Source organism: Prionailurus bengalensis, chromosome A3 (genome assembly GCF_016509475.1).
Source record: "Prionailurus bengalensis isolate Pbe53 chromosome A3, Fcat_Pben_1.1_paternal_pri, whole genome shotgun sequence".
In the NCBI taxonomy this organism is placed as follows: domain Eukaryota; kingdom Metazoa; phylum Chordata; class Mammalia; order Carnivora; family Felidae; genus Prionailurus; species Prionailurus bengalensis.
In genome coordinates, this window is record NC_057354.1 from 105,356,093 (window position 1) to 105,373,329 (window position 17,237).

At 45.6% G+C, this 17,237-nt stretch overlaps 1 protein-coding gene across 1 annotated transcript in view; it reads right to left on the reverse strand.

The window, feature by feature from the left end:
- SNRNP200 (small nuclear ribonucleoprotein U5 subunit 200) overlaps positions 1-14,768 on the reverse strand; it is a 28,844-nt gene extending 14,076 nt beyond the window's left edge. The window contains exons 1-20 of the mRNA XM_043604057.1: positions 14,567-14,768; positions 13,891-14,054; positions 11,862-12,033; positions 10,956-11,148; positions 10,508-10,563; positions 8,802-8,900; positions 8,279-8,431; positions 8,070-8,169; positions 7,748-7,884; positions 7,075-7,158; positions 6,798-6,971; positions 6,362-6,499; positions 6,003-6,158; positions 5,298-5,468; positions 3,356-3,549; positions 3,030-3,153; positions 1,651-1,800; positions 1,297-1,407; positions 638-769; positions 268-456 (exon numbers count right to left, since the gene is read on the reverse strand). Coding sequence (XP_043459992.1) covers positions 268-456; positions 638-769; positions 1,297-1,407; positions 1,651-1,800; positions 3,030-3,153; positions 3,356-3,549; positions 5,298-5,468; positions 6,003-6,158; positions 6,362-6,499; positions 6,798-6,971; positions 7,075-7,158; positions 7,748-7,884; positions 8,070-8,169; positions 8,279-8,431; positions 8,802-8,900; positions 10,508-10,563; positions 10,956-11,148; positions 11,862-12,033; positions 13,891-14,054; positions 14,567-14,611 — 2,742 coding nt within the window. The 5' untranslated portion in view covers positions 14,612-14,768. The remainder of the gene's footprint in view (positions 1-267; positions 457-637; positions 770-1,296; positions 1,408-1,650; positions 1,801-3,029; positions 3,154-3,355; positions 3,550-5,297; positions 5,469-6,002; positions 6,159-6,361; positions 6,500-6,797; positions 6,972-7,074; positions 7,159-7,747; positions 7,885-8,069; positions 8,170-8,278; positions 8,432-8,801; positions 8,901-10,507; positions 10,564-10,955; positions 11,149-11,861; positions 12,034-13,890; positions 14,055-14,566) is intronic.
- Positions 14,769-17,237: the final 2,469 nt, after the last annotated feature.

Sequence of the window (17,237 nt, forward strand, 5' to 3'; positions counted from 1 at the left end):
CCCAACTAGAAGAATGTATGTCTTCTGAAGGTTTCTAGTATCTTATTAGAACGACAGAATTCTTTCTGAGATCTTGGTAACAAGGGGAATTGTCAGCCACAGAGTTGACAAGCTTCAGAGAGACTGCTTATGTTGAAGATGTGGGGCACAGGGTTGGAAGCCCCTACACGTTGGTGGTCCACAACACCACAATGGAGACCATCCCACCCTGGTATCTTGGCTTCTCTGGAGAAGGCAAGACGCATGACGGGCAGAGCCCTTCCCTACCTTGGCATTCTGGACATTCCCCAGCACGATTTCCGCATTGAGCATGTCAGGCAACTTTGATACCATCTGGCTCTCGATAGGAAGTTGCTGATTGAGGAGGGACAGGTAGTACTGTAGCTCCCCATGAGACGTGATGAGTATGCCTTCACCTTTGGTGTCATACTGGGGTCTTCCAGCACGTCCCAGCATCTAGGTCAGAAACAGGTTGCAAACCTTTTAAGAGAGTTATGGCCACAGAGCCTACGGTTTTGTTCCCAGACTTCTACTTTACAGAACCCCACCTTCCATCTGCCACCTTTTTGGCCTCTTTGCATAAATTTTATACACAGGATACCTTTCCCCACTGAAAATAACCTCAAAGGCTCTATACCTGCAGAATGTCCAGTGCCCCCAGTTCTGTCCACCGCCCCTTCTCCGGACTGTACACCTGGGTGCCTTTGATGATGACTGTATGTGCGGGGAGATTCACACCCCAAGCCAGAGTTGCTGTGGAAACTAAAACCTATAGAAGCAAAGCCAAGATAATAAAGAAAAGACGTTACCACCACAGGGTTAGTATCCCCAAGTTCTCTTAGAAACTGGCCTTAGAGCTTCTAGGACTGAGGTGGGTCCCACACTTGTCAAGGTAACACTGGAATAAAGAGGAAAGGAGTCCCTTGGTTCCTTGTCTATTCAATAATTAACATTCCACAGTTCTCGAGATACTTAAGAGGTAAAACTGTAGACTAATATTAATCAACTTAAAGTTACCAGACAATTAACAATACACCCTGAGAGAGAGAACATACGAAGTCCTAACCTTACGACATCTGGAGTCACTGACACGCTTCCTTTGTTATGCTTCTCAAACGCTTTCCTAAAATCACTCATCTTCCCTGATGCAGTAGGTGAAGAGCTGGGAGAGGTGGCCGAAGTTCTATCTACCGTACCTCCCACAACCCTCTAACCTGGTTTACCATAAGGTACTGGGTGCAAACATGGCATCTGACACCTGAGGTCTTCTGATGCCTACGCTTTGCCCACACTCACCTGAATGTGTTTATCAGCAAAAAGATCCTCTACCAGTGTCCGGTCAACTCTGGTCATGCCTGCATGATGAATAGCAAAGCCATATGGCAGAAGATCCTTCAGCTCCAGGTTCTGTGGAACAGAAAAAAAAACAGGTGAGGAGGTGAGCCTCGCTGTGGGAACTCCACAGAGACTAAGTAGATCTCTTCCCTCGAGACCCTGCCCCTTACCTATTCCACAGAACCAGACCCAGACAATCAACCTTCACCTGTGTGAAACAACAGCACCATGATGCAGTTGAGGACTGTCTGGACAACCTCGGATTGAACCAGTTACCAGGTAGGAAACAAGAGAACCGGGCCTGTCTCTCCTCACCTTGCACTGCTCAGCTTCCGTCCGAAGGACTTCTGTGGAGGCTGAGCCCTCTCTCAGAAACAGACCCAGAGTGTCCTTCTCTAGGCACATGTCCCGGATGGCCCTGGCCGTCTTCCCAGTCTCCTTCCGGGAGTGGACAAACACCAGCACCTAAGGAGAAACCACAGTTTGCCACAGTCAAGAGACGCAGCTACCACTGTCACTCCTCTGGCCCCATGGCGCCAGCACCAGGAAGCAGAGGCTACACTGTTATGAGGCCAGAAACCCCAAGAAGAGCAATGGCAGGAAGGTATACGGATTCAGAAGCGCCTAAGACCCTGTGTGAATAAAGTACAAAGTACAGTGGCAGAGTCCTGTAGCTGGGAAACTAAGCTAACTCTTAGCAACCTATCTTTAAAAACACATTTAAGTAGAATATAGATGCAAATTCAGAACTCCCAGTAATAAATCTGTGTTCAGGCACCTGACAGGATTCTAAGTCACCTGAAGAATGTGCCTGCAAAGTAACAGCTCATATACTGTATTCAGTGATAGGCACTAGCCTTTGTAAAAGGACTTAGGAAGTCCCAGTATAGACTAGTACCATTTGGTAGGAAATAAAGTCCTCCAAGTATTTAGTGCCGAGAAAAGATTTGTCTTGGGGCACCTAAGTGGCTTAGTCAGTTAAGCATCCAACTCAGTTTCATTTCAGCTCGGTCATGAACTCAATTTTGTGAGTTCAAGCCCCATACTGGCAGCGCAGAGCCAGCTTGGGATCCTTTCTCTCTCCACTCCCTTAAAATAAACTCACTTAAAAAGAAAGAAAAGATTGGTCTCTTCATCTAGATTCATAGGCTTTTTTTTAACAGATAAAAAAATATACACACCCTTCCACTTTCCCTTGGTTTTTGTCTTGGTTAACGTGACCAAATGGTGTTTAATTTAAAAAAAAAGGATTTTCTAATAAAATGTCCTCTTTCACTAGTTTTTAGTTTTCAACTTTATTTTCACTGTAAGCCAGCCAAATCTTTTATGGAAGGACCCTTGATAATGTAGAGAGACAGACTGATTATCCACACCTGGGGATTTCTTTTTTTGGAGTTTTTAAATTACAAATTCAATTTCCTTAATGGCTATGAAACTATTCAGGTTATCTTCTTCATCAAGGCTGAGTTTTGGTAGTTAGTAATTTTTGAGGAACAGGCCCCTTATTTTTTCTAGGTTGTCAAATGTACATGTAAAGTTATTCATAACAATCCTTTATTATCCTTTCAATGGCTACAGGTTCTATGTTGATATCCAATTTCATTCCTAATACTGGTGATTTGTCTTGTGTCTTTTCTCTTTATAGAAGTCAAAAATGCAAAAGAACAGAGTTTAATAGGAAACCATAGATAGACCTGATTTTTTCCAGCATGTTCCATGATTTTCTCATAGACTATTTCATTCATGATCTGGAAACGCTTGATAGCTTTTTTCTCTGTGATACCCACATAAGTCTGTTCCAGAGGCACTGGGCGGAAGCTAGAAATTCAAATTAGATAAATGAGGTTTTTGGCACAAAATAGTGAGGAAACAGTTATTTTCAGTGGAAAGGACATTCTTTCCTGGATTCACACCACATCAAAACCCAAAATCCGTCTAATACCCAACCCAAAAGAGCTCCTTGAAAAAGGGGAAGGGCATCAGGAAGGTCACCCTAATCTTCTCCCAGTCTTTCTTGTACCTGTTGTCAAAGTAAAAGAGGCCCTTGGCAGGATCTACACGCAGAAAGGTAGCCACATCTTCATAGTTGGGGAGGGTGGCACTAAGACCGATGAGTCGGACATCCTCTTGGGTCATCTCAATATTTCGGATGGCCCTGGCCACCAAAGCTTCCAAGACAGGACCTCTGTCATCATGGAGAAGATGGATCTCATCCTAAGGAATGAGGGGGTGGCCAATTACCTCTAGGGCTAGAAAAATGTAGTCCTCTTTCCTAACAGACCTATCCTGTAGTACATACCTACCATGCCAAATAAAGAAGAAAAGGGATCCCAAGCAAGAGAAACCCAAAGGGTGAGACAATACTCACTACGAAATACCCCAGAAAATAACATGCTCTGACCACCAAGCTGCTTTGCTAGTTTACTGAAACCTAATGCTTTATGGCAAGAAAATCTGATACTTCAGGTAAATGAGTTCATTATAACTTCACTCAAAGATTAATTTCTTTACTAAAAATGAAGCTTCTCAGCAAACTTTATTTATATCAAATAAGGCTTCACCCCTGGGCAGTCATTCTTACTACTCTGTGCTTGCAAAAGATATGCATCAAATGATGAGTTCACATAGCCTAAGGCAGTGCTTCTTGAATGTCAGCATGTAGCAGAGAATCTTACTAAAATGTAGATTATGTTTCAGTAGATGTGGGATGAGGTCAGGGACTGCACTTCTAACAAGACTTTGAGTAGCACTAAAGCAGGGGCTGGCAAACTTCATAAAGGGCCAATCAGGATTTTAAGCTTGTGGGCCATACAGTCTCTGTTACAAACAGAGCTGACCCTTGTACAGTGCAGGGGTTATGGATGCTCCACACAGTTGAGAATCCACTTACAACTTTTGACTCCCCCAGAACTTAACTACTGAGAGCCTACTGTTTACCAGAAGCCTTACCAATAACATAAACAGCTGATTAACACATATCTTGTACATGTTTTCTATACTGTATTCTTACGATACTGTAAACTAAAGAAAATGTTATTAGAATCATAAAGAAAAAATACATTTATAGTCCAGTACTGTATTTACCGAAAAAAATCATCATAAAAGCGGACCTGCAGTTCAAGCCTGTGTTGTTCAAGAGCCAATTGTACTCAATTCTGTCACTGAAGCACAAAAGCAGCTGTAACAATATGTAAATAAATGGGTATGGCTGTACTCTGATAAAACAAAATCCAGTAGTCACAGCCTGCCAAGCCCTGCTCTAGAATGCTGAAAATCAACATGTGAGGTCTCCTTTCTGCTTTCCCAGACAACTTAAAGAAACTACAACCAGACTCAAGGTCATTCTTCTCTGGGTGCTCTCTGTACATTTGGAACACAATATCCTGATTCCTTCCTCGTTCCCCTTGGGAATGGATTATTTATTTATAAAGCCCTCCTGGGAGGAGGACACAATTAGTTTGTCTGTTTACATTTATTCCAAAACATTTCGGACACAAAAAAACACATAAAGAACAACATGGCAAACACCATGCACCTCCTCAGAAATCTTTCACTTAGGGGCAGATTCTCATTTAACAGTAACAGCAGGGGCGCCTGGGTGGCAGAGGCGGTTAAGCGTCCGACTTCAGCCAGGTCACGATCTCGCGATCCGGGAGTTCGAGCCCCGCGTCGGGCTCTGGGCTGATAGCTCAGAGCCTGGAGCCTGTTTCCGATTCTGTGTCTCCCTCTCTCTCTGACCCTCCCCCGTTCATGCTCTGTCTCTCTCTGTCCCAAAAATAAATAAACGTTGAAAAAAAAAAATGTTTTTTTAAATAAATAAATAACAGTAACAGCAATACTAACAACAGCTGTCATTATAAAGGCTAGTGACTAGAGGAAAGCACTGAAGAAACAGCGTTAAAATTCAGCAAACCCTCCTCGACCAGGCCTGGTCTCTACGTGCTCAAGTACTCCCTGCTCACCAGAATGATGAGCCGCACGAGCTGTGTGTAGGTGCGCTCGCCACCCTTGCGGGTAATGATGTCCCACTTCTCGGGGGTGCAGACGATGATCTGAGTGGCGCTGATCTCCTCCTTGCACAGCTGGTGGTCGCCAGTCAGTTCTGCAACAGTGATGCCATAGGTCGCCAAGCGCTAGGTGGAGGAGAGGCACGTCAGGCAAGAATGCTTGAAGGGGGCCTTGCCACCACACTTTATCTGGGAAGTCTGAATGTAGGGTACTGGAAGGAGGTATCGACCCAACAGGGAAATATCATATGAACACAAACACGTATTTCTAAAATAAACCCAAGTTTACACTCAAGCAAATGAAGCAAAGAATTTCTGGGATGTCTGCACAAAGAGGAGGAAATGGAAACTCGTAGACAACAGGACCTGGAATAACACCGCTAGGTCTAATGTCAACCATATCCTATGAGCATTTCATAAATTCTTCAGTAATGTAAATGATAACAGCAGAAAACTGACTCAGAGACAATTAACAGAAAAATGCTAAATCCTCACAAAAGTCCAAGACAGGCCCAGGTCGCTCTTGCTTCAGAAATACTCGGACCCTGGGTCAAGCTCCACCTTGAAGTGGAAGAAAAACACCATACAAGACATTCCAGAGATGCCCCAGTACAAGCAGTGATGCACTAGACCTGTTCCCAATACCTTTCTACCCCTTACCTTTCCGAAACTGCCCACCATCTCCTGCACCAGAGATCTCATAGGAGCAATGTAGATGATCTTGAAGTCATCCACGTTGATAGTGCCATCCATGTTAATGTGTTTCCCTATCTCTCGGAGCATACACATCAGGGCCACGTTGGTCTTACCCGCACCCTAAGACAGAGTCAAGGATGAGAAGGCCTGTTTACCTGTCCTCACTTCTACGGGCTTATCGGCAAAACAGACACCAGAGCACCTCCTAGGACATCTCTTCCATCAAAAAGAACTGGGAGAGGATTTGGGTGAAGATGAACCATCTTGCCACCAAAAACATACACCACTTCCCACAGGAACAAAGCAGCCAGGGCAGTGCTTACAGTAGGGGCGCACAGCAGCAGATTCTCATCTGTTTCCAGAGCAGCACGGTAGAGTTTACTCTGGATCCGATTCAGTGTTTTGAAGCCCTCAAATCCAGCCTGGGCATACTTCGGCAGCTTCTCCACTGGAAGCAGTTGCTAGAAGGAAGAAATGCCATGCATGTCACACACTGGCAGCACCCTTGAGCAGGCTGTTTTTGCGGGATGGCCAGGATTGTACTTCCTGGCGCCCTCCCTGAATAACTCTGCACTGAAGGCCAGATGAGAAATTCAATATTGTCCCCTGGACTCAAAATCAAAACGGGAAACTCTGAAGCAACTTCCATTTCTGGGATAAACTATCTATGACACAAGGCCACATTTTGGCCAATGGGTTGAAATCCAAACTGGAAGGGAGATGAACTGAGCAGAAAACTGAGAAAAATAATTCACTCACTTCTTCTGAACCAAAGGGCTTGGGCTTCAGAGCAGGCACATGCACCTCTTCATAGCCCTTGCGCTGGCGACGGAAGGACCCATCAGGAAGCTGACAACGTTTATTGGCCATGAAGTGGCTCCCCTGGGTAAAAACCAGGTCCTCCAAGTCCAGAACCTGACGCGGAGCCAGTGCCTGGGAAGATGGGGGTAAAAAAACAAAAACAAAACACACAGTGAACAAAGTGAACAAATAAGTTTTCCATCCGGCATAGCCTTAGAAATGACCCGATACTTACCTCTCCACCCTGGTCCAGATCCATGGTTTCCAAGTCTGTGTCCATTCGGGACTGTCGTACTCGCTCTCTCCGAGACCTTTCCTCCTGTGACAGGGAAAGATGTAAAGTAACAATTATTCACCGTTGTAGGTTCTGGTCCCTTCCAACCCCTGCTTAGCGAAGCCTGACTCACAGGTGCTGACCAGTAAGTCTCCAAACAGAAAGATGGCCCTTTATGTTCAGACATTTGCCACAGGGACCACCAGAATGATGAAAGCAAACAGCTTTAAAGGGACAATGCACAGCGCAGGGATTTCAAAAGTAGACATTCAGCAATTCAGCATCAAGGGCTATCCCTAAAGGTAGAAGCGTGGGTTCTGTGTTCAGCCAACACATGTGTTCTGTCCCAGCATTTTCAGTAGATACCATGATTTATTGTGTAAACAACAAGTGAACCGTCCATGGTGCTGGTGAAGACCACGGGAAGTCAACAGTCTCTTGACCACACCAATGTCAATGTGTAGATTTTAATCTACACCAGTGACAAACCTCAAAGAATTCAGAGAAATTACTTCTTCAATTCCCTTTTCTAATAGGAATTCAGCTCTACGCTACAATCTTCTAAATGAGGTCTCCTTTCCAAATCAAACAGTCTAGCTCCGGAATCAGACAGATAAACCAACCCGGCCCTTACCCGGATCAGATCCTCCTTCTCGGTCTCATGGAGCTGGTAGAGGAACTTGGAGAGCTCTGGATCAGCTTCCATCTTTCCCATGATCCTTTCCTTTTCCGCTTCACTCTGTGCACTGGCCAGTAAGGTGCAGTATAAAACTGCCAACAGCAAAAGGAAGAAAGGGAAGGTGAGAAGAAAGGGGTAAGGTAAAATCAACCTTCAACCTTGGGGGAGAAAGCAAACTAAATGAAAGAAGCACTGAAGCTATGAAAATTAACAAAGCCTCCATCACACATGCACACACACCACGTATATGCTCCAGAAGAGACCACTATATACTCACTCATCATCCTGTGCTGTCGCAACACTTTAATAAAATCAAAAGTGTTGAAACCAAGGAGCAGAACCAGCTGGTTCTCACATTCCCGATCATCACTGGCCGTCTGCAGAGAGAAGGTAACACCATGATTAAGGACGCAGCCATCTGCCTCCATCCACCATCCCATCTGCTAAGATACATACAATGAACACAAAACAACGTCTTGGCTGTACCTTCAAAATCTCCAACACTTCATCTGCCTTCTTCTGTGACACAATGGCATCATCATAGAAGCGACTGAGCTGCCGCTGTAGCCAAAACGCATCAATATCCCGAGGATGCAAATCCTTCTTCTTAGAACTCATCAGTTCCCCCGACGCTACAAGCTACAAAGGTAACCAGGCACTTAGCTCACACCATGTCTGTCTGCACCAACGGCTTTCTCATCATCCTACAACAAAGTTCTACCTGCCACCCATAGCCTACGATCCTTTGAGGACTTTCCAGAAGGAAAAAAAAACTCTGCTACATTGAGCTCAGGAGCATACCAAACTAAGATTTCACCAACACATGCCTTTGGAAAGGAGAATGAGTGACTGAAGTCTTAAGAAAATCAAGACACTGCATGTTTATTACGGCTCCTATAAAAGGGTAGCTTGGTAAGTAATATATAACAGGACCTACATATGAGAAACAAATGCTACACCCAGAAATCCCCTGACCTTGCAGCAATAGGCAAAAACAAACCGTACTTACATTAGCTGAAAGGGTGCAGCGCACCACGGCCTCATCCCCTTCCATGTCATCATCAGATGCCTCTTCTCGAACTTCCCCATACACATCTTCATCACCTTCCTACAGAAACAGCCCAACCCCAACTCATGATTTGGAAGTGACTCTGGCATCAGTACAGAACTTCTCCCCTGAATCACTTAAAATTGGATCCATGGTTGGAGCAATGGTTGGGAGGTAACCAATAGCTTACTGGAGCCAGGGTCAGTCTTACTCCACAGTACATTTAATTGAATGACCTCATTACTCTTAAGTCCACTTGGCATGGATTCATTAGATGCTTCTACTCTCTCTTCTGCTTCTCCTCTTAGTTTACTAAACTCCCTTAAATTTATTTTTTGCGAGACACAGAGGCAGAGAGAGGAAAAAAGAGAATCCCAAGCAGGCTCCACACCCACCAGTGAGAAGCCCAATGCAGGGCTCAAACTCACGAACCATGAGATCATGACCTGAGCCAAAGTCGGACGCTTAAATGACTGAGCCACCCAGGTGCCCCCAAGAAATTCTGATTAGGTGGTAAATCTCAGTGGCTGCTGCAATTGTTACTTTAACATGTACAAAATATGCCTGTGCTCTTGGGCAAAAGTGCATTCTTTTAAAACTGGCACAGGAGCACCAGGGTGGCTCAGTTGGTTGGGTGTCCAACTTCGGCTCAGGTCATGATCTCACAGCTCATGGATTCAGGCCCCATGTCAAGCTCTGTGCTGAGGCTCGAAGCCTGGAGCCTGCTTCAGATTCTGTGTCTCTCTCTTTCTCTGCCCCCCACCCCCATTCGTCTCTCTCTCTCTCTCTTAAAAATAAATAAGCATTAAAAAAAATTTTTTTTTAAATGGCAGGACACAGTACTGAAAATTGGAAAATTATCACAATAAATTAAAATGCATTAAAACATGGTGATGTATGCCCTCAATGGAGGTGCATGCTGTACTTTTTGTCTTTTTGCTAATCCACATAATTTACTTTAAATTATTATATGTTTAGGGCCACCTGGGTGGCTCAGTCAGTTGAGTGTCCGATTGCGGCTCAGGTCATGATCTCACAGTTTGTGAGTTCGAGCCCCGCGTCAGGCTCTGTGCCGACAGCTCAGAGCCTGGAGCCTGCTTCGGATTCTGTGTCTCCCTCTCTCTCTCTCTCTCTCTCTCTCTCTCTGCCCCTCTCCCATTCACACCGTTTCTCTCTCTCAAAAATAAACAAACAGGGGCGCCTGGGTGGCTCAGTCGGTTAAGCGTCCGACTTCGGTTCAGATCATGATCTCGCAGTTTGTGAGTTGAGCCCCACATCAGGCTCTGTGCTGACAGCTCAGAGCCTGGAGCCTGCTTCCGATTCTGTGTCTCCCTCTCTCTCTGCCCCTCCCCTGCTCATGCTCTGTCTCTGTCTCAAAAATAAATAAAACGTTAAAAAAAATTTTATAAAACAAAAATTAAAAATTAAAAAACAAATTATTATATGCTTACATTTGTAAGTTCAAGTTTGCTTTACAAATCCCTAAAGACAACCGCAGCAAATTCTTAGCAACATAATATTTATGCCTGAGTTAGACACCCATAAAACAAACACCATAAAATTTATCTGGCTTCAGTTAGGAAGCTTCTTTACGCCAGAAGTGGTCCCCTCACCTTAACAATTTCAAAAAATAAAAACAGACTGCATCCATTTGCTTTATCACTCACCTCCTCATCAGACTCAAACTGAACATTCACACCATACGTCTCATCAATGTTGTCATCTGCAACGGTAAGAAGTAAGAAAAAGAATAGTGAATTAGTGTAATGAGGCACTTTGGAGCCAATTCCTCCCCAACTGCCTGCTAGTTCTGGATATGGCCCTGCATCGCCTGCTCAACCACCCGAACGTGCCACTCCTGCCCCCACACAGGCTCTGCCCAAGTTTTCCCCCAGGTTCTATACAAAAGGGTCTTAAGAGTAAGAAATGGCTGCTGTATCTAGGGATTCTGATTCACCAATCACAACTCTTCAAACATCACAACTCTTCAAACACCAAAGAGGTTACGAGAACTCACTGACACATGCAGAGGTTTTAATGACTAAGGCTAGAAAATCAAGTTTAGAAGTCAAAAGCAATCATTTAATAAGATAAGGACATAAAGAACTCAGTTACCCATATTCTGGATTTCCTTGTCTCCACCGTAGTCTGTGATCTTTTTGCCCAAGTTCACTAGCACATGGTATCTGGTATCATCTGTCTGACCCAACAGCAGGTCAATCTCCTTTCTCCTTTCCTTGTCCCGAAGCTTTTCATTCTTTAGAACAGCTAGAACTTCATCAGCTGCCCCACAAAGGATATCACGTGGCTAGAGGCAAAAAAAAAAAAAATTTAGAACAAGATCTAGAACATCACCGACCAGCTCCATGTGACAACAGGATGTGAACAGCCATGCCTCTTTAAACCTTGCCCACCAGATTGACTACTTTCATCACTACTGATAAAAAATCCCACAACCGAAGGAAGACTCATCTGTTTTTAAAAAGATTAGGTAGGTGGTCTTAAGAAGCAGGACCCAGGTTCCACAAGTCTGGCACATTTCTACAGATGGCAGAGGTGCTCCTCAATGCTCCTCTAGCCCACCAAACTTTTGGTAATTCTTTATCCTCACCAGAGCCTCTGAGATGCATAAAGACCCTTAAACTAATCACACATATATAATGCTCAAGAGCACAAATTTCAGATATAGAATATCCAGGCTCCTATGGTGGCCCTGCAAAAATACTACCTCTATCACGTAGGAAAATTACTTAACTATTCTTTGCCTCGTATCTCTCGCCTGTAAAATGAAAAATAAATATTAACAGGGCCTAGTCATAGAGCTGATGTCATAGAGGACTGAAAAAGAGAAAACACGTAAAGTGCTATTCCACACAAAGCCAAGTGCTCAGTAAGTATTAGCCACTTCCACAAACTGCTATCTTCCACAAAGAAAAATCCACAGTCAAGGTTCTTCTGATACTTCCCAGTTGCAATTCTCTCCCTCTCCAAAAACATGGTTTCACCCTCTGGCTTCCTCACCTGGTCCCCAAGGGCAGCTTGGATGAAGCTGAGTAGCACCTCATAGGTCTCCCGGGTCTCTTTAGTCTTGGGCTTATAGATGATGCCCACCATCTCATCGATGCCCTCCGAGAGCAGAGTATAACCCTTCATCTTGTTAATGTCATGTCGGTCCTCATCACGCTTTCTTCGCCTAATGAACACATGACATTGAAGAGGTAGAATCTCCCCACAAAGACAAAACTAAATCAAGCCTATCCTCCTCTCCTCAGCTTCATGGCACACAGGTAATGTTTAAAAATATGAATCTATACCTCAGCAAATGATTCCCACTTGGCCATGTTTATGCGGAAAAAGTAACAAGAAGGGAATCCTCTGTTATGCTCTCACTAAACACACTAAATGTTGCAATGAGACAGCCTCCTCACTCACTTGAAAAAGGACAACCCTTTTTGGGTTGTTGGCATAACACTACAATCGAATTTCAACTTGCCACACCTCAGACACATTTCTTTTTCTGGCCAGAGAAACTGAGGATCCAAAGGAATCTACTACCATTAATTCTCAACAAATTATAACAAATATGTAAAGGAAGCCATACTCTGCAAGGTAAAGAAACCATGATGTATTTATTCACTTCAAATGTAAATAATCAAGGGGTGCCTGGCTGGCTCAGTTGGTAGAGAGCATGCAACTCATGATCATGGGGTTGTGGGTTAGAGCCCCATGTTGGGTGTAAAGATTACTTAAAAATAAAATTGTTTTTTTAATTTTTTTTTTTTTTAAAGAGAGCAAGAGAGCACACATGAGCAGGGGAGGGACAGAGAGAGAGAGAGAATCCCAAGCAGACTCCATGCCATCAGCATGGAGCCCAATGCGGGGCTCAAACTCACGAAACCCTGAGGTCATGACCTGAGCCGAAATCAAGAGTCAGAGGCTTAACTGACTGAGCCACCCAAGCACCCCAAAAATTAAATCTTAAAACAAACAAACAAACATAACTAATCAAAACTGGGCCTCTGAATTACTGAGGTTTCATCATTGAAGAGGAAAAAGAGACAGAGATGATCAGAGATTTCAAAACACAAGGATGAGGGGCGCCTGGGCAGCTCAGTGGTTGGGCGTCTGATTTTAGCTCAGGTCATGATCTTCCGGTTTGTGAGTTCGAGCCTTGTGTCTGGCTCTGTGCTGACAGCTCAGAGCCTGGAACCTGCCTCGGATTCTGTATCTCCCTCTCTCTCTCTGCCCCTTACCTGCTCACTTTGTCTCTCTCTCTCTCCCTCTCTCTCAAAAATAAAAAAATAAACAAAAAAACCATAAAGATGAGGTAAAGTTCAATGATTTTTAAGTTTTGAAATATATCCCCCAGGGTGCCCAGGTGACTCAGTGGGTGAATCACCCGACTTTGGCTCAGGCCATGATCTCGCAGTTTGTGAGTTTGAGCCCCACGTTGGGCTCTATGCTATCAGTGTACAGCCCACTTCAGATCCTGTCTCCCATTCTCTCTGCTCTTCCCCTGCTTGCGCACACACATGCACATGCTCACTCTGTCTCTCTCTCTCTATATATATATCCCCTCAAAAGTTAAAAAAAAACAAAAAACCAAAACACACACAACAAAACCCAAAATGAAACAAAAAACCTGTCTTTCTTACTATGGATGCTTGAGCGTTAATCTATAACAACAAAAGTAGGAAGTGGTCAACAGCAAAAGAAAGAAGTAAGGGTGGGAAGTTCATAATGGAAGAAAAGGAGTTACTCAGACAGAGAATAGCAAGGGTCCTGAAAATATCGTGGAGAAAATTAATATCCCTCTATGGACCAGAAACACATACGTTAGAAAAAGATCTAAAAGTTTTCTCACTTCAGGTATGCTTATTGAAGCCAAAGACCCTGTTAAGTCTCACGTTCCATTTTTACCTTCACTAAGTTGTTTGATTGCCCCCATGTCTCATCTTACACCAAACATTTCAGCAAAAAAGTTGGTCAAATGCTCAAGCAAAGAGGGACTCTGGATCTGAAGAGAAATCATTTTCTCCCTGGTACTCACTTGGCTCTTCTTTCCTCCTGCATCTGTGGTTTGGTCCGTTGAGCTTTATCTCCCATCCGGGTGCCCTCCAGCTTCCCAACCAGGGACAGCACCTCTCCTGTGGGTTCATCCCGCCGGGTCCGGTCAATGAGCGAGCGGTCAGCTTGGAGGACAAGATTCGAGTTCTGAAAACGTCAAAATACTATCAAAGCTCTGCCACCAGTAAGGCCACTTGTTGTATCACAGGAATACAATTTTGATGATATCAAAATTAGTAAGAACTGGAGCAACTGAGTGCCGACACGCACAGTGGGAATAAGAGGTTTTCCTTAAGACGAAAGAGCGCCATGTGACTGCGCGGGGGGAAAGAGCGATCAAATCAGTGGAACGACCCTTGTGCCTAACACTGCCCGTAATAATCCACCTCTGGGAAAAGCGTTGGGTTCGCTGGGTGGGGGAAATAAACGGGGGCGGGTATAGCGCTGAGGGGACAGGGAACAAACACTCCTAGCGGAATTCTTAGCCCATAACACCCGCCCTAGACCCTAGTGGGGCGATTCGTGTCATCCTGTACCCCCCACCTCAGCCCGGGTCTGATTTCCTCTCCGCTTTCGTGGTTCAACTGCAGGCCTTCTGACTTGCCTCCCGCTCCCCACTGGGCTCCCTAGCCCGGGCCCTCCCCCGAGCCCACACGCACCGCCTTGTACTCGTACTGCAGGCTACGGGCGGTCACATCCGCCATGGCCGCGGCTGCCGGGGGGTCTCAGGGCTCAGCTCCCCTCACCGCACTTCACGAAACGCAGTCGCTCTCCTCTCCCGCCCGGCCCCAGCGACGCAGGACTGACGCACAGGACAGGCACGGAGACGGGCTCCTTTCCGCTTCCGGGTCGCGCGCCGGAAGTATGGGTGGGGCGTGTCTCCGGAGAGAGTGTGTCGCTTACCCGCGCGGCCTTCTGGGCGTGGCCGGCGCAATCGGGGAGGCGAATCCCGGAACCCCTAGACTCCGGTTCCAGCCACCCCTTGGGACTTAAGACCCAAGGGCTTCCCGCCTCGGGCTGCGGCCTTCGGCCTCTTCACATCACCGCGAAACGTACGCCTTTTCTACGCACTTCTTCCTGACTCTGGCCACTCTCTTGTAAGCCGTACTGGCAAGAAGGGCCTAATTAGCTCCTTTTCCGGTTGAGGAAACTGAAGCACCCAGCGAGCGGTTTAAGAGTGTGTGTGTGTGGCGTCTGGGTGGCTCAGTCGGTTAAGAGTCTGACTTCTGCTGAGGTCATGATCTCACAGCTCGTGAGTTCAAGCCCCGCGTCGGGCTCTGTGCTGACAGCTCAGAGCCTGGAGCCTGCTTCACATTCTGCGTCTCCCTCTCTCTCTGCTCCTCCCCTACTCACGCTCTGTCACTCAATAATAAACGTTAAAAAAAATTGTGTGTGCGCGCGTGTGAATTACTGGTATCTTCCCTTTGGGTTTCAATTACGTTTTTAACGATTGGAAGAATTGTCCCCCACCCATCCCACCTAAAACCCATGCTTGCCTACAAGACCCTCCTTCTGCATCTGCTGGGGCCTTCTATTTGCTCCTAAATGCTTGTCTCATTCTTTTGCAGAGCCCAAGGAACATTGTGAAGGTAGCTGCCCTTTTGGTAGGAACAGCTCCTTGAAGTCAGTGACTTAATTCCTTCCTCAAGGGCAAAGTTCCAGGGCCAGGAGGCACTCCTGCCTTCCTACCCACAATGAACCAGTTCTTGCCTGTGGAGTGGCAACTAATAACTGAATGGTTATCTCACTTAGAGTCTGTTTGCTTTTGAAAGAGAAATGAAAGGGAAGATGGGTATTAAGCAAAAGGCATTCATCCTCTGTAGCAGTCTCCTGGGCCAAATTTGCCCTGCAGGGGTATTTTGTTTGGCTCTCTGTTGGCTCCTTACTTAAAAATTGGGATAGTTCATGAAAAATCTGGGTTTTTAACATCTATGGAGAAATCAGAATACTGGCCACATGAGACCCACATTCCTACATGGCCTGCATGCCCATTGCTAGTCAGCAACTTGCTGTCCTTAGAGGATACGCATGCCCCCCACCCCCCTGCTCTGCATGTAGCTTGCAGCCCTGCCCACGTTTTTGTTTGTCTAACTTCCAGGGGACAGTCAAGTCCTTGCTGCAGCTCTGCTCCTCGGTGGCATTGTGACTTTGAGGCAGCTACCTGGTCTGTCTGGGTGAGCCTCATTTTGTCATCCTTAAAATTGAGGCAATTAAACTTTCCTCATATGAGTGTTGTGATTAAATCAGGTAGTGTGTTTAAAAGCACCAGTGAATGTATCAAGGTGAGGGCTTACTGAAGGTTATTTAAATCTGAATCCTAAAGACTGACTTTTGTTCTATGGCCACCCTGTGGGTCACCCACCTGACACAAAAGAAGCTGCTATTTCAAGGATTCTGCTTTGCATTTTTTAAGTTTTTATTTATTTTGAGAGACAGAGTGAGCAGGGGAGAGGCAGAGAGAGAGAAGGAGAGAGAGAATCCCAAGCAGGTTCCACACCATCCTCAAGAAGCCTGATGCGGGGCTTGAACTCATGAACCATGAGCCAAAACCAAGAGTTAGACGCTTAACGGACTGAGCCACCCAGGTGCCCCTCAGTGAAGGTGTCTGTCTGTTTGTTTTAACATTTATTTGAGTGTGTGTGTGTGTGTGTGTGTGAGTGAGGGAAGGGCAGAGAGAAAGAGAGACACAGAATCTGAAGCAAACTCCAGGCTCTGAGTTGTCAGCACAGAGCCCAACGCAGGGCTCAAACTCACCTACTGCGAGATCATGACCTGAGCTGAAGTCAGACACTCAACCAGTTGAGCCACCCAGGCACCCCTCAGTGAAGGTGTTTTTTTAAAAAAAATTTTAACAGGATTATCCCCAGGAAGCTGAAGGACCCAGGAGCACCCTGACATGCACAGACCCTTGTGGGGGATGTTCGTTACCAAATTGGGCTCAGCTTTAACTGTCTTCCAGTCTATATGTGCCCCACCGTGCTGCCTCTCTGCAGAGATTCAGAATTCACTACTCCCTAGCGCCAGGCCTGGACACGGGGTTACCCAGGCTCCTGGGCCCTGCATTTCTGTACCTTAAGATCTGTTATTTCATTTAATTAGCCTCTCAAATATTACATGTGCGCTAAACTTTGTGAGCACTTTTAGGGACTCAGAGAAAAATGATGCACTTAGAACCTTTGAGAAGTTACATAGTCTTGCAGGACAAATGAAATGTACCAGTAACTGCAATTAAAAAGCCTAGTGTAAAGTACCAGAAAAGGAAAAGTCCATATGTCCCCCCCATACCTCCTCACCTTTCCCCCTCGTAACTAAAGCCCCCTCAACACTGCC